Source organism: Tenebrio molitor, chromosome 7 (genome assembly GCF_963966145.1).
Source record: "Tenebrio molitor chromosome 7, icTenMoli1.1, whole genome shotgun sequence".
NCBI classification, from domain to species: domain Eukaryota; kingdom Metazoa; phylum Arthropoda; class Insecta; order Coleoptera; family Tenebrionidae; genus Tenebrio; species Tenebrio molitor.
The window spans coordinates 6,147,524-6,169,514 of NC_091052.1; the positions used below are offsets into that span (position 1 = coordinate 6,147,524).

General features: G+C 36.0%; 3 protein-coding genes and 2 long non-coding RNA genes across 7 annotated transcripts; 1 reads left to right on the top strand and 4 right to left on the bottom strand.

Annotated features, from left to right (window-relative positions):
• Positions 1–259: 259 nt before the first annotated feature.
• Positions 260–13,451, bottom strand: uex (metal transporter uex). 3 transcript variants are annotated; one of them, XM_069053202.1, is made up of 9 exons: positions 12,714–13,451; positions 7,693–7,936; positions 6,873–7,535; positions 2,162–2,333; positions 1,762–2,100; positions 1,568–1,705; positions 1,252–1,514; positions 961–1,209; positions 260–907 (listed from the first exon to the last, which is right to left on the bottom strand). In XM_069053202.1, the coding sequence occupies exons 1-9, from the start codon at positions 13,193–13,195 to the stop codon at positions 656–658; spliced, it is 2,802 nt and encodes a 933-aa protein (XP_068909303.1). In that variant the 5' UTR covers positions 13,196–13,451; the 3' UTR covers positions 260–655. The 3 variants fall into 3 exon arrangements, with proteins under 3 accessions (XP_068909303.1, XP_068909304.1, XP_068909306.1); XM_069053203.1 differs by having other exon boundaries at positions 961–1,193; positions 1,248–1,514; positions 12,714–13,450; XM_069053205.1 differs by having other exon boundaries at positions 961–1,190; positions 1,248–1,514; positions 12,714–13,449.
• On the bottom strand, positions 10,615–12,704 carry LOC138134747 (uncharacterized). Its single transcript, XR_011160807.1, has 2 exons — positions 12,202–12,704; positions 10,615–12,150 (listed from the first exon to the last, which is right to left on the bottom strand). It is a non-coding gene; the product is annotated as an uncharacterized lncRNA (long non-coding RNA).
• A 10-nt stretch (positions 13,452–13,461) lies between the features above and the next one.
• Positions 13,462–14,906, top strand: LOC138134746 (uncharacterized). The gene is made up of 2 exons (XR_011160806.1): positions 13,462–13,969; positions 14,031–14,906. It is a non-coding gene; the product is annotated as an uncharacterized lncRNA (long non-coding RNA).
• CCT1 (chaperonin containing TCP1 subunit 1) lies at positions 14,434–17,585 on the bottom strand. Its single transcript, XM_069053215.1, has 7 exons — positions 17,424–17,585; positions 17,057–17,298; positions 15,941–16,122; positions 15,603–15,867; positions 15,295–15,547; positions 15,152–15,242; positions 14,434–15,096 (listed from the first exon to the last, which is right to left on the bottom strand). Exons 1-7 carry the CDS (start codon positions 17,494–17,496, stop codon positions 14,529–14,531), a joined length of 1,674 nt encoding a protein of 557 aa, XP_068909316.1. The 5' UTR covers positions 17,497–17,585; the 3' UTR covers positions 14,434–14,528.
• Positions 17,586–17,707: 122 nt separating this feature from the next.
• vtd (RAD21 cohesin complex component verthandi) lies at positions 17,708–21,977 on the bottom strand. The gene is made up of 12 exons (XM_069053206.1): positions 21,330–21,977; positions 21,092–21,275; positions 20,875–21,040; positions 20,656–20,818; positions 20,399–20,601; positions 20,013–20,233; positions 19,792–19,959; positions 19,400–19,741; positions 19,146–19,346; positions 18,968–19,096; positions 18,744–18,899; positions 17,708–18,692 (listed from the first exon to the last, which is right to left on the bottom strand). Exons 1-12 carry the CDS (start codon positions 21,701–21,703, stop codon positions 18,567–18,569), a joined length of 2,433 nt encoding a protein of 810 aa, XP_068909307.1. The 5' UTR covers positions 21,704–21,977; the 3' UTR covers positions 17,708–18,566.
• Between the last annotated feature and the right edge of the window lie 14 nt (positions 21,978–21,991).

The following is a 21,991-nucleotide window of genomic DNA, read 5'->3' on the forward strand; positions in this document are numbered from 1 at the left end:
GTTGTTAAAATTGTACGTTTTGCACTTCAATACAAATTCTTGATTGAACAATAATTTCATAACATTTTAAACCGCATCATAAGACCTCACGAGAACTTTTTCAACAACACTAAACTTAATAAGACAACAAAGAAACGAAACAAAATACAGCAAAAGCAAATAATTATGTAAATGTAACTTAAAGCTAAGTAAAATATCAAGAGAAAACATCACAAAATGTTCACTGCATAAAGTTGACATCGTTTTTTTGGAATTCAAGTGTAAATAACATGTCTGTAATAATAAATATGTAATATAAAAATATTAGGCAACTTGGCATGGGTTTAAAGTACGCCTATCCACTTGATTACATTCTTCTTTTATTAAAATATCTATTTTTATTATCTCTACATTATTAAGAAAAATTGGGATGGTTTTCATCAAACTAAAAATATATCTCTACTTCATGAAAGCTTACAATTAATTGTCACTACTTGTTACGTAAGTATCAACTTGAATAATTTAACAACTTTCTTACAATAAAATGTTTAATAAATATGCACCTACTGAAGTTGTTTACAAAGAGGTACGGAATTTCTTTTTACCCTACGCTACATATTAACAAATAAATTAAGTACACGTGTGACCCTGTCATTGCAGAGTCGAAGTGTTTTTGTTATGACTTTTTCGTCAGAAGTGAAACTTCTTCATCTTTGACAACATGAGAGTCGTCAACAGGACTCGATATTATCGACCCGTTAATATCCCTTTGACTTATCCTGCGCGGGGGACTTACATTGCAATAAAGCGATTGCGTTTTCGGACTAAAATTTGATTCTTGTGGCTCGTGTAAATTCTTGGACGACCGTTTCCTCGGAGTCCTCCGACCTCCACTTTCCGTATCGTCTTCCTCGAGCGAATGGAGAAGCTGCAACAGTTCAAGTGAGCATTCTACTCTGGTTAACCCGCGAAACCTACAACCTTGTCAACTTCTTCATCAAATTGTTCATTGCTTTGCGATTGGTCACGTTGAGATCGCTCCATTAGTGTGGCTCTTTTGGCAGCCAAGTACAAACTACGCTTTATACGAAGATAGATAACTTCAGTCGAAGCCCGAACCGTGTAATCTGGCTGGAAAGTGTGACGCATTAGGGCGTCTAAATTTAATGACTCTAAACTTCCCAAAGTAGACGTGGGAGCTGACGGGGATTCTACTGAAATTTGTACTTCCTGACTTAAGCCTTTTAATTGTGTTGAAACTATGTTACCAACTCCGATCGTTTGGATAAGAGCTTGAGTTCCGAAAAAAGTGAAAGGTCCTCCTTCAAACGTCAAATTTTCTTTTCCAATTGTTACTTCAACGCGACCTTCTAGGACGAGCACGAAATAATCGGCACTTTTTCCTTGTTGGTAGATGATACAAGCGGGATCTGTGCGCCATTCTTTGTTTTTCCGCAAGTGATAAACGATGTCCTGTTTTAGTAACCTCTTTAATATCGTCTCGGAAATAACAGCGGGAAGAAATTGTTCAACAGCTACGACAATCTCCACGTTAAATCTCATTATTGCTAATATTGTTAGAATTTACCAGTGCTCAAAAATTGATATGCTGCCAATGTCAATTGAGGACTAATTCGAATCCTATTTGCTTCGCCTCTGCGTTCAGCAAACACACTGAAATCCTGTCTCCTTTCGGCATTTCTCCGCCTTTTACTCCTGTTGTCAGCTGTAAAAACCAATATCGATCACAATCTGGTTCAATTTAAAAACGCAAACACTCACTAAAGACGTCGGTTTCATCCATGATTTCAGCTTGAATCAACTCTTCAATGACGTCCTCGAGTGTGATGAGTCCTATGGTTTCGTAAAAGGGATCGCCCTCCCCTTCGTTGTTGACCCTATGGACGAACGCCATGTGTCCTTTATTTCCCTCTTTGAATATCCTAAACATAACATCGAGAGTAACATCTTCAAATACGAAATTGCACGGGTTCTGGTAAAATTGACACAAAGTCTTTAACGGAGTGTTATCGTCGGGATCGACAAAAGCCAAGTCTTTGATATAAAGCATAGTCACGATGTTTTGACGGTTGCCTTCGTAAACTGGAACGCGTGAATAACCTAAAATCGAAGGCTGTTTATTATAAATAATAACAAAAAGCTTGAACCAATTAATTTCTACCTGACTTCATAATTTCCGACACGGTCTCAAAGTCTAGTACAGCGTCGTAGTCCAACATGAACACGTCTTCGATTTTCGTCATTACATCCAAAACGGTCTTTTTGCGAAGCTCCAAAGCGCCACTGATTATGTTCACTTCGTCTTTGTCCAAATCGTTTTCTCCTGTTGTGACCTGCCAATTAATTAATAAAACATAAATATTTATTAACGGAATAAAGATCACACCGTAAACAATTGTCTAAGCCTTATCCTACTTATTGTTAAATAGAATAAAGAATCATTTCTTATTTTATTGTTACAATTTCTTGGTTGTTTGACAACCAATGACAAAGATTGCAACAGCGGGGAGCTATTTAGTAGTTTGAAGCCTGTTTAGCATTCATGAATTGAGTTCAGCATCGGTTCCAACTCATTATTGAACATTAAAATAACTGTATTCGATTCTTGCATGCAGCTTGAGTGTCGCGGCCGAACAAGAGTTCTCCGAACAGAATTCTGAAATAGCATCCACAAAATGGAGCATATTTTCGAGATAAAACACGACAAAAAACACCACCACCGCCGATAAAATTTATAGAAAATGAATAATGTCAACACATATTAAATCCAAAAAATATATCAACTATTCATGGGAATAGCATTAGATATAACTACTTTTCTGAGAATTTATTTATTTTGACTTTACAACGGATGATTGTGTCTAGGTTTTTCCAACGTTTTTCCCAAAAGTTAATTCTTGCTTTGAAGAATCAAGTACCTACTGATGTTGATGATTATGGAATTGTAAGTAGCTAAGACGAATTCTATGAGTCAACAATTACAAGTGAGAACGTAAGTCTATTGCAACAAAAATACATGACTAACATGTGGTGTACTCGTCGGCGAATATTTCTCTAAAAAACTGTTATAATTTTAGTCAGTTTATCTTGTGACACAGGTTTCGTCACAAATTGCTGTTGAGATAATGTTTTAATTGTTTTATGTATTTGAGCTGGTCGTAAACTAAGTCAGTTCAATCTTTAAACAAAACTTTCATTAACCGTGTATTACCTACATGCAAATTTTTAAATAAAATTAATCTGATCGTTTAAGTTTAAAAATTAAGATAATTGTAAAAAAAATACTCATTAATTGACCACTGCACGTGATAAATTGAATTGATAAGGGAGATACTGATTGTGAGTACACTTGGGGCTAATTACTCAAAGATACTGATATGTCGTTAATATCTTCAACAATATGATAAAACTTTAAAGTGATTGAATCTTATTTATCGAATGGTGCGTGCGTAAATTATAATTATGTTACAAATACACCCTATTGAAAGAATTATCTTTGATATCTCACGATATCATCGCTTAATTGCAATTCACACTTGTCCCACCGCTTTACTTTTTTCTAGTTTTGTATGTTTAAAACTCAGGAAAAATCGTGACTTGTAATTCTGCAGTTTTCAAAACAAATCCAATCTTTTACGTCATTTTCAAAATCCATGGATATCGTCCAACCTTGTGTGTTCAAAAAAAGTTTTACTGCTCCCCCCACCGCAACCTGACTTTGATGAAAAGCAATTGCGAAAACTGATGGCAAAATACTATAAACAACGTAAATTAAAACTTGACGATCTACCTCTAATCGAAGGCAAATATTACGGAAGCTATTTTTATGAAGTATTAAATTCAATTTAAATGATCCTGAACGGTATCCATTACACAACGTAGTTTATTTAATCGAGTTAGCAAACGCCATTTTCTGGAAATTTTGGTAAACTCTGTTGCTCGTTACGAGTAGGTACCTAACTAATTTGTATTTGTTTTGTAATCATATTCGTTACGCACACAATTTTTTGTATCGAGAACGTTCAACCATGACATTTACCAAACAAGTAAAACTCGACGCGTTATCTTGCTTCAATTTGAACATCTTAACACTGGGGAAAAATAAGAGGCAATAAAAATGTTAACAAAAGCGTTTCAGAAGAACTTTCGCTTAATTTGTAAAACAAACAATATCGTTAAAAAGTAAATCCGTATACGATTTATCGCCCAATAAGTTCTATTTTTAGATGGCATGACACCACGATTTCATGACTGGAGAACGTTAGTTCGTCGAATACTCATTACCTGTGGGAGAATCTTACGTTTCGCGCTGAAATGGAAGATTATATGATTTATTTACAAAATAGTGTTGTTCCACATCACTGATTACTCCCGATGGAAAACGATAACAAGTTTCCTCGAATTTAACGCGAGATCTTGTCTCGCAACGTACCTCCTCGCAAATAATTATGTAACGACGGGATAAGAAAATATTTTGATAACAGCATCTCATTACGAGCACAATTTCATTGCGAGAGTTCAACTTTAACGGCACACCTTCATTCCGAATTTCTCTTTTCGACAGAGTGTGCCAACTAATATTTTATCTAGTTATGTTCGGCGTGAGTCGGCTTGAAATCATTTTTTTGCCAAAAGACTGACCTACATACCTCACAAAACAATTCGCAAAATGCATTTTTTACAATTTTCGCCGACAAGAACCATGAATGAAGTATCCAGACTTTAACTGCCAAAACTTACACTTCCTGTGTACAGCTTCGAAGGCTCTTAACATGTTTCACGACTGAAAAAATAAATAACATTCTTGCAGCGCACACAACATGCACTTTTTGTCCAGGAGTAACAATATTTCTTTTCTGGCACCAGTCCAATAATCAATCTATTAATGAACTAGACTTAACCGAAATTAGTTTTTGGGCAAGTTCAAAAATTTCCTATCATCTCGTCCACAGTGCAACGACGATCGATTCTGACCGACTGCTTGTTTACTTGATTGTTTCTTCCACACCGAAGAAGGTATTTTGGGTTCGCAAATTCGATCGATTCTTCTACCAGTATATTATCACGCCTGCTTTTTACAAGTATTGATTAGTGAAAACGTACTGGCTAAGCTGTTTTAACCAGATACTGAGAAGATAAATGTAATGTGGCCAACACAAAGCCCACAATCGAATATCTATCTAATGATGATCCTAGCTTGGTTGTATGCAAATGTGTCGTGTATAATTATGACAAAAATGGTGTATTTATCTGCTCGTTCAAGGCTCCATGATAAATTAAATTTAGCCAACTAGCGATATAAGCTTGTTATGAATTTCATAATTTAGCTCAACCGATTTTAATGTTACGATTTAAACGTGGCCACCGATGATACTATAAAATCTGGCGATATTCCAGTCTCAATTCATGATGCACAATGTGGAAAGTTTAAAAACATTTCGGATTCGCGAGTGACCGTGAATATTTCAACTGATGAAATAACCATGTTGCATGCTAAGTACAACGTTTACATATTGATAACAGTGTCTCTTTTAGTGTATCAACTTCGGAGGAGTTATTACCAATGTTGAGACCAAAAAACGTTATCAAGCAGAAAACGCAAAAGATAAAACTTTATCGAGTATTACATTATAATAAATGATTAAGTTGGAACTGTTTGAGCAAACTGATATGCAAGAATAAGAACATAACGAGAAAACGTTGTCGTACGTAATTCTAGTCTCAAAAAATTAAAGGCTGTTCAAACAAATGGCACTTATGAAAGAACGGAAATCAGACCAACTTCTTATTATTACGAATGATACCATTTTGTAATTATCGTAAATTTAATGTTCCAGTTTTAACGGAAATTACATTAACGATAATATCCGTCACATTTAAACCACACAAATAACACAAAAAACTGTTGGTGTAGGTGAAGGAAATATATACAGGTCTGTCGTAAAGACATGCACTTAAAGTTTATTGTTACAGTACCTTCACAGTCAGTTGAACTTTTTGATCAAATATTTCGAAGAAAGCAGTGAATTTAAAAATGTTAAATCGTGGTGTCTTTGGGTGAAATCAATTTAAAAATCATTGTAAAACAATCACTATGAGATAGAGGAGCTCAAATAAAAAATTGCAATTATTTCTTTGAGTGAAGGTCTAAAGATGCGCTCGTCTTACCTAACAAAGGTAGCGTTACATAAATATCCAATAATGAGGTAATACCGATGAAGATAGATCAATCGGTATAGATCCACTCTTAAAATATGATTTAGTTCAAGTATGAGCGCGTTTCAACCAGTTATTCCTGCCCCACCGTTCGAATAAAAATAGTAACTGACACAGTTTACTTGTTTTGCACGGATATTGGATGAAAATATACACGTCTGGAAATCCAATAAGACTGGACGACGATTTCTATCACAGAATAAAAGCGATAAATTATAAACATGTTTTTCAAGTGGTCATTGATGTAACCCTGTACATAAAATTCTAACATTACCTATCTGTAACGTAAGTAGAATAGAATACACAAAAATTCCAATTTGACTACAACATACTAATCAAATTGTTTTGAACTAAATAAAAAATTAAAATATATTGATACAGTGGGATCAATAAAAAACCTAATCGCAGCAGCTGTGAATTTTCTTTTACGCATGTCTTTTATTAAAAAATATTTGACAAGTTGTCAGATGGGCGAAATTCTTCGACGAAAATTTGCACAGAAGCAGGCTATTCCCCACTTCACCCAATCTCGAAGAAAAAATGATTTCAGAAGGAATGGTTTGTGTTCAAACTTGACGTCAACATTTTTCAAGGGAAAAAAGTTCCTAGACTGCTGCGACTGGGTTTTCTTTATTGATTTCTTCCTGTTCCCTTACCTTGACGAGTTCTTTGAGACGTTCCCTGTTGTAAACGTTCCCGATTTCTTCGCCTAGGAGGATATCCAAAATCTTGGATACGGGATACGCCAGCGGAAACGTCAACGCCATGACAAATTTCGTTACATAAATGGTTCTAGCACCGACCGCGAGACCGTGTCTCGAACAAATCGCCTGCGGAGTAATCTCACCGATTAGAACAATGGCAATGGTGGAAAATATGACAGCCACCAGACCGGATGTGAGACCGTCTAACAGAATTGTAAAAATCGAGTTGACACATACGTTCCCTAACAAGATGCTGCACAACAAATAGTTGCCGTGATTGCGCACAGGCTGGATCACTCTGGCATACTTTCGCTCCTGAGGAGTACCGGTGTTGCAGAGAATTTTCAATTCGGTGCGATCCAGAGACATGAGGCCCAAGTTCAGGCCGGAAAACAGGGCCGAGAACATCAGGCACACCAGTATGATCAGGATGGTCACAGCTAGGGGCAAGGGATTTTCGTAGCTGCGCATCTGCAGCCACACTTCGTCGCCCTGATGGACGAAGAAGGTCGCGTTGGACTCCTTGGCGCACAGGTACAAGGTGTCGGCGTCGCCCATGGTGGGCAACTTCACCTTCGCTCGCACCGTTTCCGGCGTGAACGAATCTTCCAAGATCTGAATAAAACGATCAACGTTTACAGAAGGAAAACTCGATCGAGTGCGGTGTCATCCACAGACGCACCGCCGCCTCTCGAATAACAAAACACTTGACTTCGAATTTTGAAGGACAACGAACAGTCAAACTTTGTTATCTACTATGCGACCTACTTACGGGAAATTCGATGCCACTTTTCGGGAATTGGCAAGTTGTTTCCCCATTGCTTTTCCTGTCGGTAAATGTGATGATCATGCCTTCGACAAATCCGGTACCGAAGAGACGGATTGTGTGTTCGGCGTTCGCCAAAACGTCCGGTACCCCGTTTTCGTCGAATTCGGCATCTTTCTGATGAACTTCCAGACGCATACCCAGGATCTGAAGCGTTCCTTTTCCTTGCCGCCTGTTACGTAGTCCTACGCTGAAAATTGAACACGCTACATTCCACCAAGCAAAAAAGAGATATTGGACGAACTACTCAGGTCGCATTCATGAAATAACGAATCATGAGCAAAAACAGATTTCCCTTTACACGATGACATTTTGTATTAATGCAAATCCTACGCACTTTTTTACAAACAAAATCTAATCACTGGGAATGGGCTTTCTGGTAATTTTGTTGGTAAGCTCACTGTTTGATTAATTATGTAAATGTGCACCGGACGATTTCACAAATATTTATTACTGGAATGTATTAAAAGGGCTGCGCCAAGCACTGTGTGCCGCACAAGGGGGACCGAGGGCCACCACTATTTTATTTGCATAAAAAAAAAATGCAATTACAATTTTTATAATTAAATGCCAGTGGAACGACACAGATACACACACAAAAGTTTGGAAAGTCGAGAATATTATCTTTCTCGTTAAGCTTTTGAGCATTTTCCGATCATTTTACTTTTTTCCACCCTTTTCCGTATCCGAAATATCATCCCTATTTTTTTCCAAATTTGGATAAGTTATCAAATTGTTTTATGCTCATGAAGCACGATAACCTTTGTACTGACGGTTCTTAATATGTATATCGATTTTTAAATGTGAAATGTGCCGTAATGTTCCAATTTTACAGGGAAATTTTCAAAGAAAATTCTTTAATAAGAAAATGATACTCTCATGGCTGAATTTCGACATTTCAAAGATATCAAACTAGAACAATAATTGAAGAACATCCATAATTAAAATGCATGTTTTTGAAACGGACAACTTTTTAAATCCGTGTATTATTAAGGGTAGAATGGAATTTATTAAGTGGACTGCACGATCTTCCGATCGCACCCCATATTACATTTTTTACAGAGTTGCATCAAAAACGAGATTTATTTCACTCGACCAAATACAATCGAGCAACTAAAAGAAGGAGTCAAGAATGAAATGTAAACTCTCGCCACCAATACGGGGTGATTTTGAAAGTTGTGCAGATATTTTAATCACGAGCTACTGGCTTCATGTAGAACTCGGAAAAAATATTTAAAAAATTCTGTCAAAAAATAAAATGACATTTATTTTTTGAGCTACATTTTTTTTTAATTGCTTTTAGTTTTCTACGTTGTCCTACAACCTCGCAAGTAAAATTTCGGCACATTTTAAAAATACACCCTTGTATACTATGTTTTATAAAATGTACGCCAATGCGAAGTAACCTATAGGAAATGCTTTAAAACATGGAAACCGCATTGGTGTGCGTTTTATAAAATATGATATACAGGTGTATTTTTAAACTGTGCCGAAATTTTACCTACGAGGTTGTTTGACAACGTAGAAGACTAAAAGCAATAAAAAAAATGTAGCTCAAAAAATAAATGTCATTTTATTTTTTGACACAGAATTTTTTAAACATTTTTTCCGAGTTCTACATGAAGCCAGTAGCTCGTGATTAAAATATCTGCACAACTTTCAAAATCACCCTGTATAAGTGCCAAGAACCTAAAAGAAGGAATCAAGAATGAAATGTGAAGAATCACCACAATCTGAGTGCCAAGAACGATTAGCGTACCGACTTCCAAAAGGAAAATTCTAATCAACTAATTTTTTACGTTTAAAAATAACCATCATTGACGTTATATTAATTTGTTTTAGTATAGTCAAAATTGCTTAGCTGACATTTGAATATGGAAATTCAGTCATGTATCACTTTCTTATTAAAGTTCTTTTTGTGACAGCTTTCACTACCACCCTGCTTTAACCTTTAAAAATCGATATCTCCACAACCGTCAGCCGAAGATCGTACATACTACATGAACATTAATTTGACAATACAGTACAAACCGGATTTAGCTAACCCGCTTGTTACGATCTTCCGGTTACAGCGAATCAGTTCAAAAGTCGCAAATTGAAGTCTATAAGACAGCCTATATTTTTGTTTGGTTATTTATTAATTATTAGGAACCCGCTTATGACGACTTTCCGTCTATACCGCACAGTATCGTACCAACCAATTTAACTTCACAGACGATACTTCAAGCAAACTTGAATAAAAATTCGCCTAACAAATTAAGCACATGGATGACTACCATTTGGCCATCGAAGAATTGGATGGTAGCATCTCTGGTAGTGAGGTTTGGGAAGGGCAGTTACCGATGATTTCAATGAAAAAAGCATGCCAACACATACATGTGCTTCGAAATGTTTTATTTTCCCAGACGGTGTTACAAAACATATATACAATAATATATTACGCTACAAGGTTGATTTGATAAGTGCAATACAACAGAATCGATGAAAACGAAAAACAGTCCACTTTTTTAACGTTCCCTTATGTAGCGTACACTATTCTTCGCGCGATCGCATTTATGGACGAAAAGGTAAAAAAATGTCTCATTTTGGAATTTCTTTATGTAAATAAATAAGTTTGTTGTTGTCTTTGATGTTATTTATTAGATTTTTTTTTCTTGTTTTACATAAAAGCATTAGTTCTGTTAATTCCATAATAGCACTTGTATGAAAAACAGCCACAGTTTTGTAAATGCAACTTACATGATTTATGAACAACGGTGAGTTTTATACCTACATGAAAAATAAAACACATTCGCGCCGAACATTATAAAGTAAAAACAACTGATTTCTTTGCAAGTAATCAACAGAATAGTTTTGATTAATTTCCACGTACGGTCGGTGGACAAATAAAACTGGGACACTTAAAATTTAATCTGTGTAAATCAGACCATTGAATTGTCAATATATTTGTCAGTGTCTATACAATATGTCATACCAAAGTTAACCTATTTGTGATAAAGCCGTAATTAAACGATGCAAATTTGTAAATTTTGACTTATGTGATTGTCATTTTTGTCCCAGTTTTATTTGTCCATCGACTGTACATACATACATCAAACGTGTGTGTTCAGCCAATCAGAGCGCTTGCTTTCATCCAATCAAAAATGTTTATCACGATTAAAACGTCCTACTACTCTGTCATCTGTCAAAAGTGATTCAAATTGCATGCTACTCCTGTCAGATTCTCAAATTGTTTTTAATAATTGTGTTTTTAATAACTGTATTATAAATAAATAATTACCTAATATTACAGACAAAAATAACACGACCTAATTTTTTATATCTGATAAATTTCCCATTTTTCACTTAAACATTTTTGCTTTAGACTGTTTATCCAAATCTGCAACAGATTGCCATTTTTGAAAGATGGCAATGACGGAAACGAAAAGGGGCTGAAAAACCGAGATTTTCTTTGGAATGTTCAACGGGAAAAAATATTTCCGTTATTCCAAACTTCTGGTGCGTCCTGTAGTTTAGTCTTCGTAATAAACAACTCATTATAATCATTTTACTTGAGTTCCCACATGATTAAAATAATTTGAAGATGCTTATTCGAAAAAAAAAAATTGGGTTGTAGACACACTTCTTGCACAAGGGTGGTCACCACTCTGGGAATAAGCCCGCCCTTAAATTAACACTTCATTTGTTTTAACGATTGCAAATTTTATGTCAGGTTTGTGATATACATAGTTTGTAAGCTAAGGTCAAACGTTGGATCAATGAATTTATCTCGACTTTTGCCCCAACGTCATGGGTGAAGACCAAGTGTAAAGGGCTACTTTGATTTGCACTTTTACAATAATATAATTAACAGACGGTCGACATTGTAAATCAAGGACCACATACACGAAATGCGTGTTTGGTGACACCATAATTAAAACGATGCACAAAATTGTGGTTACTGTAATGTTAAATTATAATGTCAACAAACTGTTAGCCGAACTTATCTGCACTGATTTCGCTAATGTTTTTGTACTATATTTAGCAATCAACAAAATTACTTTTTTGGCAAATCATAAAATGCAAGGCCGCTTGTTTCGATCGACTTTGGTTTATTAGACTTGGGATTGGATCTTGAACGAAAAATTTAAAAAAACACGGTACAGAAGTAATGCATCGGATACTAAAAATGAAGAAATGTAGGTATAAAATCTAAAATAAGGCTGTGACGAACTTTGAATAAAAAATATGTAGAATATGAAGGCGAATCCTTCTTGTTTTATTTACATATATGATACATATTCGATTTACACATTTCCTTTTTAAAATTATTAGATCTTAAAACACGTTAAAGCGAACTTCCAAATTGATGAGGTGTTACTGATTAAATATCATAAGGATATTGCCGGTGACATTTCTTTATCACTGAAAAACACATGAAAAACAGTTGATCCCAAATGTATAATAAATCTTAACTCTTTATTACGGGATGACAGTGTGCCATGTTTGCTTTTCTTTTAGATGACAAAACAAGTTAACATTCTTCATTCTTTTTTTTTTTGGTACTTTTTCGACTCTACCCAGACTACAATAATAGTTATTGTGGTGATAAAAAGTAGCAGACAAGGTAGGTTTGCCAATCTCCTATGCACAGTTTAGCGGTGTAGCCGGGAACGTGTGGATAATCCGGCTTAAACCAGAAAGAAACGCATTCCGACGTTTGCGGATGCCCGATGCCCGCTGCGTCTACACAGAAAGATGAATCAGTGCCAAGATTTGGATTCGGACAAAATCGCTTTTTCAACTGCTGGAATAAAAACTTTTACAAAACTGACTGCAACCAGCAAACTTGAAAAACATTTTTCTTTCGGGACAGTTAAAATATCGAATAGAACACGGTGGTAGTCGGATACGATTGTTAATTTTGGACGGTTTCTCCATTACATAAACTGCGATGTCGAGGAAGGAACGATATGAAAGCGACTTACCCAGTTGTGTGGTCGAGGGGCACTCTTAGGACAATGTCCTGTCCTTGATGGTACCATCTATGGGGACCTCCTCTGAAAATGTTGGGCGGCAAAACCGGCGATTTTCCTTTATATTCGGAATTTTCATGTGGTAAACACAAGTACAAATTGCCGGACACACTTGTCGGCACTGAAATTTCGTAAGTGGCATTGTTTAACTCCGCGACAACTTCGCGGATGGGATAATTCAAGTCTTCCATGCACAGAGTATTTCTTTCGGCTCTATTTGTGGTCGTCTTAATTTGTAAATTCGGAATAATATTCTTGCCGCGCACTTCGAACAACACGTTTGTGAAGTTTTCATTTTTTGTTAAATTAACAACTGTTAAATTGTCGAATTGAGGTGGGAATTTATCTTGACTCTCCGCTAATGTTATACTTAAAAGTAAACTTGAATAAATAATAATTTTAATTGCTGTTAGTGTACATGGCACTCTCGCCATGTTATTCGCAACACGACTGAAAATAGTAAACACAAAAGTTTCCTTATAACCTCATGATTAACGTCAGTTGTCAAAATTATACAATCGATAGAAAACAAAATCCCTACAAGCAATGTTACTACGTAGGGCACGCAGGTATTCAACACTGATCACCGGTAAACTGAAGGGTGCTTAAAATTGTTCTCACTTTTATCAACATGTCTATTTCTCTGGGCGTCTCTCTTTTAAACAAATATAACCACACAATCACTGCTGGTAAAGTCGAATCACTTTACCATTCAAAAGTGATTGTTTGCTTAACTGTCTCTGGTCGAAGGTCATAAAACCATCGATTCATTTTAATTAAAATTAATCTTATAAAATAAGAAAAGGACACCAATAAATTTAATCGTGGCCCTAAATTTATTAATTAATAAAAAATGAGAGTCAGCCTGCTGCTGAACCTTGCAACAATGTGCATCTTACTAACGTCACAGAAGAGAAACAATTATTTCTTTTCTGTGCTAACGTCTTATGCCATTTTATGGGATCAACAAATTACAGTCCACAAAAATCATGTTTAACAGGTTTTTTTCAGTTACCTAACATGTTATGCTTATTAAAATGTTAAAACAAAATTAAATCTAAGTATTTATACAGTAGTACAGTAAATATTGTTGTTATTCACATTCACACCTGTGATTCACACTAGGATGCCTTCGTTTGGAAAACGCATGGTGTAAATGCCGCGTTATTTTGTGCGACACCAAGAGCTAAATACAATATTCATCTGCGGTAAAACTCATTTTGATAAAAATTATGGTGTTTTTTTCGTTGCTATTATGTTATGTTGCAGCGTTTAAAAACTACTCGCCCACACCGAATTTCATCATATTCAACACCGATGAAAAAACGGATTTCAAACGTATTCGTGAAAGGAATTTTTGTATGTTTATCTGTTGAGGGCATCTTGTTTGGTGTCCGCCCTTTTTGACACACCCGATATAAAAACAGTAAATTTTGTAATTCGTCGAGATATATGAAATAGAAGTTTGCAAATGATGGAATAACATCATAAATTTGTATTTTTTTTTAATATATAAAATCTCCTAAATGCAATTACCCAAATATGATGTTTTTTGTCTTGCTTCAACTCCTTAATCTTGGTTAATTAAACTGGTAGCGGCTGTACCGGCATAAGTTAACCATTGTTACCAAATATCTACTTTTATAAGGGTGTATATCATTAAAACAGAATATAGTAGGTGAATTTTTATTGATACTTCAATTATGAACCAGTTACTGTGTTAAATAATACCAGTGAAAAATAGAAAAGTCGCTTAAAACTACTGAATTAATCGTACAACTCTCCACTGTCCATCGCATGTTTATAGCTCTTATCCGCCTTCTGCTCAGGATCAAGCTTGATCATATCGTCGATTCTCAAAATAGTGATCGCCGCTTCGGTTGCGAATTTAAGCGATTTAATTTTGGAAATCGTGGGTTCAAGAACTCCGGCTTTTTTGTTATCGCGGACCGTCCCTTCTATCAAATCAAGCCCTATCCATTTCAAATTGGCCAGATCTACTTTGGTTTGGCTCGTATTCTGATACGCCCTCAATTTCGCTACCAGATCTGTGGCATCTTGTGCCGCGTTGACAGCCAAAGTCTTTGGAATGACCAATAAACTTCGAGCGAATTCGGCTATTGCGAGTTGTTCTCTTGAACTCAACGTTGTGGCGAAATTTTCGAGATAAATGGACAACGCAGCTTCCACGGAACCGCCTCCGGCGACAACGCTCTTTGATTCGAGGACTCTCTTGACGGCGCAGAGAGCGTCATGCACAGATCTCTCCATTTCATCGCAATAGAAATCGTTGGGTCCGCGTAAGATGATAGAGGCTGCGGTGCGAGCTTTAGGGCTGAAAACACATCATATTATAAGTTGAGCTTACAATTTTGATTCTTACAGTTTACCATTTAATTAATATCAGCTCATCGTCTGAAATTCTATCTTGAACTACTTCCGCTGCTTCACCCACCATGCTAGAGTCAAAGCACTCCTCACCTACAAACGAATCATAATTTAATTTTTATTTTAAAGTTTTTCACAATCTAACCATCCATATTTGTTAATGACGTAAGGAACGCGGCTCCGGTTGCTTTTGCAATACGTTTGAGATCAGCTTTCTTCACTCGTCTTACGGCCATAGCTCCACATTCCACAAAATATTTCAAACACAGATCATCAATTCCACCAGATACAAGGATAACGTTAACACCCGCTGCCAGTATTTTTTGAATTCGTTCTTTTGTTATGTCTAATTCTCTTGTGCGAATATTTTCCAACTTGTCAGGATCGTTGATGAGAACCTTCCAAAAATAATGACGATGTTATTTTTGAAAAATTACTGGAAAGGTTACTCACCTGTACTCCCATCTTCATTTTAGCTTTTTGGAGAGAGAAGTCCAAACATGCGATCTTAGCATGGACAATTTTTTTGGGCATAGCCTGACTAGCTACTGTGCAATTGAGAGCATAGCCTTGAACAAGAATACTTTCTCTAGCAGAGCGCCCGTGGGCTTTCAAAATGTTGACAGCTTGAATGGGGTAGATCGCATTTTTTGAAAAATCAAGAACTTTGATGGCATACGCCGCATCAACCACCATTTTTGCGAAAAAATCTGAATCACTGATGACATATTAAGGAAAAAAAGAACATTCAAAATCATTTTCATTTCTACATATATTTATTGAAAGGATACGCTCCAACGATCTTGGAACTCATTGACGTTTTAGCAACATTTATCAAGCAATCTCGGGTCAATTCATCCACAGGAATTGTGAGATTATCCTGAATGTAGCGGCAGGCTTCCTTGCATGCTAAACGATACCCACTAATAATGGAAGTAGGATGAATTTTTTGTTTAACCAATTCATCAGCATTCTGCACAAAAATAATATGGATGGATTGTAAATTAATACGTAAGAACGATTAAATAAAGTAATTATCTATTTTTTCAAATGCTCCTTAGTTCTGCTCTTTTTCAGATGTTACGTAAATTTAATGGACCACTCTGTTTTACACCCAACACTTTATTACTAAACTAAAGCTGACGCACGTTCGACGGCAAAACCTATCATCATAGCGTCGATACAAAACTTTTTTGTATTTTTGTATCGTCGCTCTGATAATGATGCTGGCAGTTTTGTTGGCAAAACGCGCATCAGCTTTAGTTTAATAACAGCGTATTTTGTGCAATGAAATAAATAGTGTCACATTTATTACTCCTGTTAAATTTTTAAACAATAAGGAAACACACCACCAGTGTTGATGATGAAAGTTGACTTTTTTTAACGAAAAATCGTAATGAAAGTAGCACTTTTTTTAACGAAAAATCGTAATGAAAGTAGCACTTTTTTTAACGAAAAATTGTAATGAAAGTAGTACTTTTTTATAATAATTTTATTCAATTCATTGTCAATGAATACCTACGCATTTGTGTTTTTTTTAATTTCACAAATCCTTTTAGGCCAAATTTCTCAACTTACAACAATATGCAAAAAAAATGTGTACCTACAACACGTTATGAAAGTCTCTTTTTCACTCATTTGCTGACTAACTCGGGCTCTGCCTTCGTTAATCAAACTGCAAATTCATGAAAAAAAAGTATGACTTTCATAACTAATTGTACAATATACTATTTAAATACAATTTTATTGTTGGTCATATAAAACTTTTCTGGCAAAATTTGAAAATTTCTAAGGAAACATTTTCTTTTTCAATATCATCCTCGCAAAGTGACTAAAATTCGTGGGTCAAATGAATAATTATTTTTTTAATATATTTTACTACCTAGTGAAATGCAATTGAAAATCACCTTTAATAATTCTGCTGCAATAATTACAACTGACGTTGTCCCATCACCCACTTCCTCATCTTGCAGTTGGGCTAATTCAACAAGCACCTTAGCGGCTGGATGCTCTACTTCTAACAAGCGCAAAATAGTAGCCCCATCATTAGTAACAGTAACATCTCCGATGTCATCAACCAACATTTTATCTAAACCCACGGGTCCCAGGGAACTTTTTACAATGTTGGCGATGGAGGCTGCAGCCATCACTAAAAATACGGAGTCTTTTTGTACGAGGTTTAGGGTTCCAATTCTTAGTCATATAGGCTTCGCACATGACTTGCCGATCAAGTGAAGGTTTGATTTTGGAGTAAAAAAAATGTTATAAACTTACCATTTTGGGTGCGGACAGAAGCCCCAGAAGTTCTGGTGCCCGCAACAGATAAAGGACTTGCAAGAATAGACATTTTTAGAACATGTGAGGAACGACCACACCGCAATTCTTAAATCGGCAATTTATTTGACAATTGACAGAACACCACAAATATCAGTGTTGCCAATCGTCGCTCTGTCATTCTAAAAGGTACTATTAGAGATAGAGATGTCTCCTAAAACGGATCAAAGCAAAATAATCTGTAAAATAGCGCAAAATTAGGTATAGAGTAGAATATACACGAATTACGAAATGTTAAAAAAATGCATGTTTCTCTTTATTAATATTACTACAAGTTCTCCGTGAATAAAGTCAAAATAACAAATTGATACATAGTTGGTAATAAAAAATCTCAGTATAGTAACAATATTAAACATTACTTTATTCAATAAATTTACCTTACACATACTTTCTAAGCCTAAAAGCTAGCAATGAATTTACAAAATAAAAAGAGAGAAATAAAAAGTAAGCAATACAAATTCTTTTTGTATTACTTTATCTCATTGTAATATTCTATACCGTAAATAAATAACGTTTTTATACAAACTAATTTGACCCTAATTTGTATGAATCAGAAAATACATCTTACTTGTTTAAAATATTAATGTTCAGAGGGAATAATAAAATAATACATTATGTACATTAGTTTCAATAAAAATACATGTATTTTATTAAACCCCCGTATCAAGCACGTTTGATACCTCGTGAAAATGAAATTGATTCTGAAACACGTATTATTAATTTTTTAAATGTAGAGTTAATATCACAGTCTACATAATTTCCTAAGCCATCTGAAAAAATACATGTATATATACACAGGTGATACATATACATTTATTACTTAAATCAGGTCACATTTGAAACAAGTAAGATTAACGAACAGACTAGAATTTGTTTCTTTTATGTAAAAATAAAACATAAAACAAACAAATTTTCATTTGTATCTAAAAACAAATATTACTTTGTATGCAAACTGTAAAATTTAATAATAAAGAAATACTTTGGTGTAAAAAGCTTAAAATTTGTTCCCTCATTGTGTTGTCACACAAAAAATACATAATTAAAGATTGAGAAAAAAAGATGTACGGATAAAAAGGATGTTATTTACAATACAGGGTTGTCAAATTTAGGACCTCTCAAAACAAATATTTCGTCATATGCTTCTGCTTGTTCTAATTCTAAAACCTGGAACTTCTTTAACACCAGCAAACTGTAAAACTTCTGAGACGCCTGGAACAGATATTGTCACACAGACATACATAAAATTAATATGGTACTAACTTGTTTCTTCGTATTTCTGTAACACATTTCAGTTAATGTAATTTGATTAGTTGATTCAAGTTTAGATCTAACAACTGTAAACATTTGGTAAGCCCGCTTATTTAAAACTCGTTCTTCAAACTGTTCGTCAGTCTCGTCTTGCTGCTGTTCTTCCACCTATCATGACAAATTAAGTTAACTCCGAATCCGTAACGATTACTTAAATCTCTAAAAGGTTTACTTACTGGGCCGGCAGATGGCGGGAAATCGTAATCACCTTGCCATGGAGAATGGACCCGTTCAGACATTCCTCCTGCTGGAGTTTGCGCTGGCATGTGTTCATCATAACCCATATTGGCCATCTGCATTTGATTCTGACATCCGATCAATGACACATTTTCAGCACAATCACCCAATACAAACCTGATCGTATCCCATATTTTCCATGGCGGGTAAGTGATGCTGCAAGTTATCCAACTGTTCCAATGGCAAACTCGGATCTAACGATCCATGATGTGGCGTCGCTGGAGCTCCCATACCGTGACCCAAAATATCTTCGGCCGCTGGAGTCATCGGAGGTACCAATCCACCCATACTCTCTTGTTCTTGGAGAATCGAATGTACCTGTAACACTCAATGAAATAAAACAAAAAAACCTCAAAAAAAACAAAATTTACTTGATCTGGCGGTAAATGAGGCATCTCTTCCATGTGATGCAAAGGTGTGGGAGGTGCTGGTGTGCTCGGATACCCTAACGCAGAGGGCGCTGGTGTACCTGGATATCCCAATTGAACTGGAGTTTGGGGAAACATTACGCTAGCTGGAGTTGATGGAGGGGGCATGCTGACATGTTGCGGGTCTTCGTGACTCATCATTAACGGAGGGGCAGGTTGTTGAGGCAGTGGGGATGGTGGAGGTGGAGGTAGCGGTGTTGGCATCATAGACGCCAAAGCCTCTTCCTGCTGCAATTGAAGTGTTTGAGGTGGCTCTTGTTCCAATGTATGCATCGGTGTTCGACTCTACAAAATGCCAATACAATAAGAATAAAAACGTAAAAAATTGAACATACTGGATCTTCTTGGATTTTACGTTTGCGGCCTCGTTTGGCTGGGGTTGGAAGTTCTGCCAATGGTTCTTCAATGTCTCTCATCTGATCCAAGGCTAAAGAATCCGCGTCTCCCAACATGGCAAAGTCTTCAGTTCCGATTGCGCGTAACGTTAGATGGCGTTGATAATTCTAAATTAACGACACAATATACCTTTGCGTTATTAAACTAATAAATGTCAAACCTTAAAGAGAGTTCTAGCCGGAATAGGTCTTGCTGGCAATGCAAACAATTTTTCCACACCGCCTGTTTCTTTCCAATGCATAAGACGCTTAGTGGGAGGAGCTAAATCTAACGTGGTTATAATATCACTAGTGTCTGAGAGCTGATTCTTCATTTCTTCACCAGATATGTTTTTGACTTCATCTACTATTAATTTTCTTTTACGTTTCGTTTTCGTAAAACCTGCAATTATAAAGAGAATCTTCTTCAAATTTGACTTCGTCAATTTTTACGTTTTTAATTGTTAAACGCCAAGTAAGTACTTTTATTTAAGATCAAACTTTAATAACAAATTAATTTATAACGTTTTTCATGGTTGATAAATAACGGTTCATCAATAATATTTACCTTTAAGAGCAGACGCATCAACTGGCGCTAAAGCGAAACTTTCTTCTTCATTCTGTACCAAGGTAGTTTGTTCCAAAGGTGTGCTCACTGCCTCTTCTGGTTGCTCTATATGTTGTTCCTGATGCTGTAAAGGTGCAACTTGGGCAGGGGACGGCATTGTGGGAGCTCCCCCCAGGGCAGAGGTCGGTCTTGAATCGTCAGAACTACAAATAAACGTATAATTTACCGTTTTCACTCATTTCGTAAGTTGTTAGTACCTGTGCCCTCCAACAGATGGCGGACCTCCAAAATGATCCATGTCATCATCGTCGCTGTCGGGTGGAGGCGGTAAATTTTGCGGATCCTGTATTGTGTGATCCACAGGTGGTACGTCACCCATTGGGGCGTCGTCAAATAAGCCCCCTTCAAATAAACCTCCAGCTACAAAAATAAGAAATTGATAAGTCAATGCCAATATAAACTGTTCATCATCTTACAGATAATGTTTTGATCTAAATTTGCACCAAATCCGTCATCTCTTACTGACGCATCTATTTCCATTGGAGTGTGATGTTGAGTACCTGAGGTGGATGGAACTGGTTCACGTTCTTTATCTAAACCAACGCCATCCAATACAGCCCCATCACTGAAAAGTAGGTTGCTCTAAAACAAGGGCATTTAAGTTGTATTTCCCTTTTGTAATTATTTACTGACTTGTTCCATTGACGGTTCTAGACCTGAAGTGTGTCTCATGAGATCCGGGGCGTCTGTATCAAACCCCATATCACCAAATCCATCATCATTTGTAACTAATGAAATGTTACCATAATCCTCTCTCATTGTAATTTCTTCCGCCCGAGATTGATTTAAACTGAACTGGGCTTCAATATCAACATCACTAAAAAAAAGCGCCATAATTTATTATTTAAAAAAAAAAAAAAATTTTGCTTACTTTAATTCTGGCATGGTTGTGTCAAAATCATGAAAAACTTCTGGTAAAGTGATGGCATTTACTGCAGCTTCTCTGTGTTCCTCAGGTAAATCCACCATTCCAGGCCTAAAGGCCATTTTAATTTTAACAAAAGCCTCATTACAGTCTGCCAAAAGATATTTAGCTTTCCGCGAATAAATCCTTACAACACCCAGCAACAGATGTCCAGAAGTTCTCAGAGCCATTTTTACTTTTGGTTGTAAAATACCATCAACCGATTTTTCAATGTTTGTTTCGAAGACGTGAGCTTTTGTCAGTTTTTTGTCCCAGTGAGCAGCCAGCCATATTCGAGCTAGGGGGCCTTTCTTGGCCAAAATGAAGTGAGCGTAAAACATTTTTCCGTTTTAGATTTACGCTACTCCCTATAACTACTCAGACCTACAATTCTGTTATTTACATTGCAATACGGTACTGCACACAAGCGCGTTGGCGCCGAAATGGTTATTTCTTGGAAATTTATGCACTGGAGATCTCACCTTGACAAAATATGTTTGATTAAGTAATTATGGGCACATATGAGTAGATCTCGTCGAAAAGTGTGGAAATTATTTCCATAACAAGACAAAATTTCCCAGTTTATAACGTAAACACAAGCAAAAGCACTGTTATTTTTCCATCAAGAT

Bases quoted from the DNA above. Each gene is read 5' to 3' on its own strand.
- uex (XM_069053202.1), bottom strand. From the start codon at position 13,195: ATGGCGAGAGTGCCATGTACACTAACAGCAATTAAAATTATTATTTAT. The intron at 1,706-1,761 runs GTGAGTGTTTGC...TGGTTTTTACAG, and splicing joins GGATGAAACCGACGTCTTTA to CTGACAACAGGAGTAAAAGG. The intron at 1,210-1,251 runs GTTGGTAACATA...GGCTTAAGTCAG, and splicing joins CTCTTATCCAAACGATCGGA to GAAGTACAAATTTCAGTAGA.
- CCT1 (XM_069053215.1), bottom strand. From the start codon at position 17,496: ATGTCTATTCTTGCAAGTCCTTTATCTGTTGCGGGCACCAGAACTTCT. The intron at 15,868-15,940 runs GTATCCTTTCAA...ATATGTCATCAG, and splicing joins AGTTCCAAGATCGTTGGAGC to TGATTCAGATTTTTTCGCAA. The intron at 15,243-15,294 runs GTTAGATTGTGA...ATTCGTTTGTAG, and splicing joins GTCATTAACAAATATGGATG to GTGAGGAGTGCTTTGACTCT.
- vtd (XM_069053206.1), bottom strand. From the start codon at position 21,703: ATGTTTTACGCTCACTTCATTTTGGCCAAGAAAGGCCCCCTAGCTCGA. The intron at 21,276-21,329 runs GTAAGCAAAATT...GCTTTTTTTTAG, and splicing joins ACAACCATGCCAGAATTAAA to TGATGTTGATATTGAAGCCC. The intron at 19,347-19,399 runs GTAAATTTTGTT...TGAGTGTTACAG, and splicing joins CTCATTTACCGCCAGATCAA to GTACATTCGATTCTCCAAGA.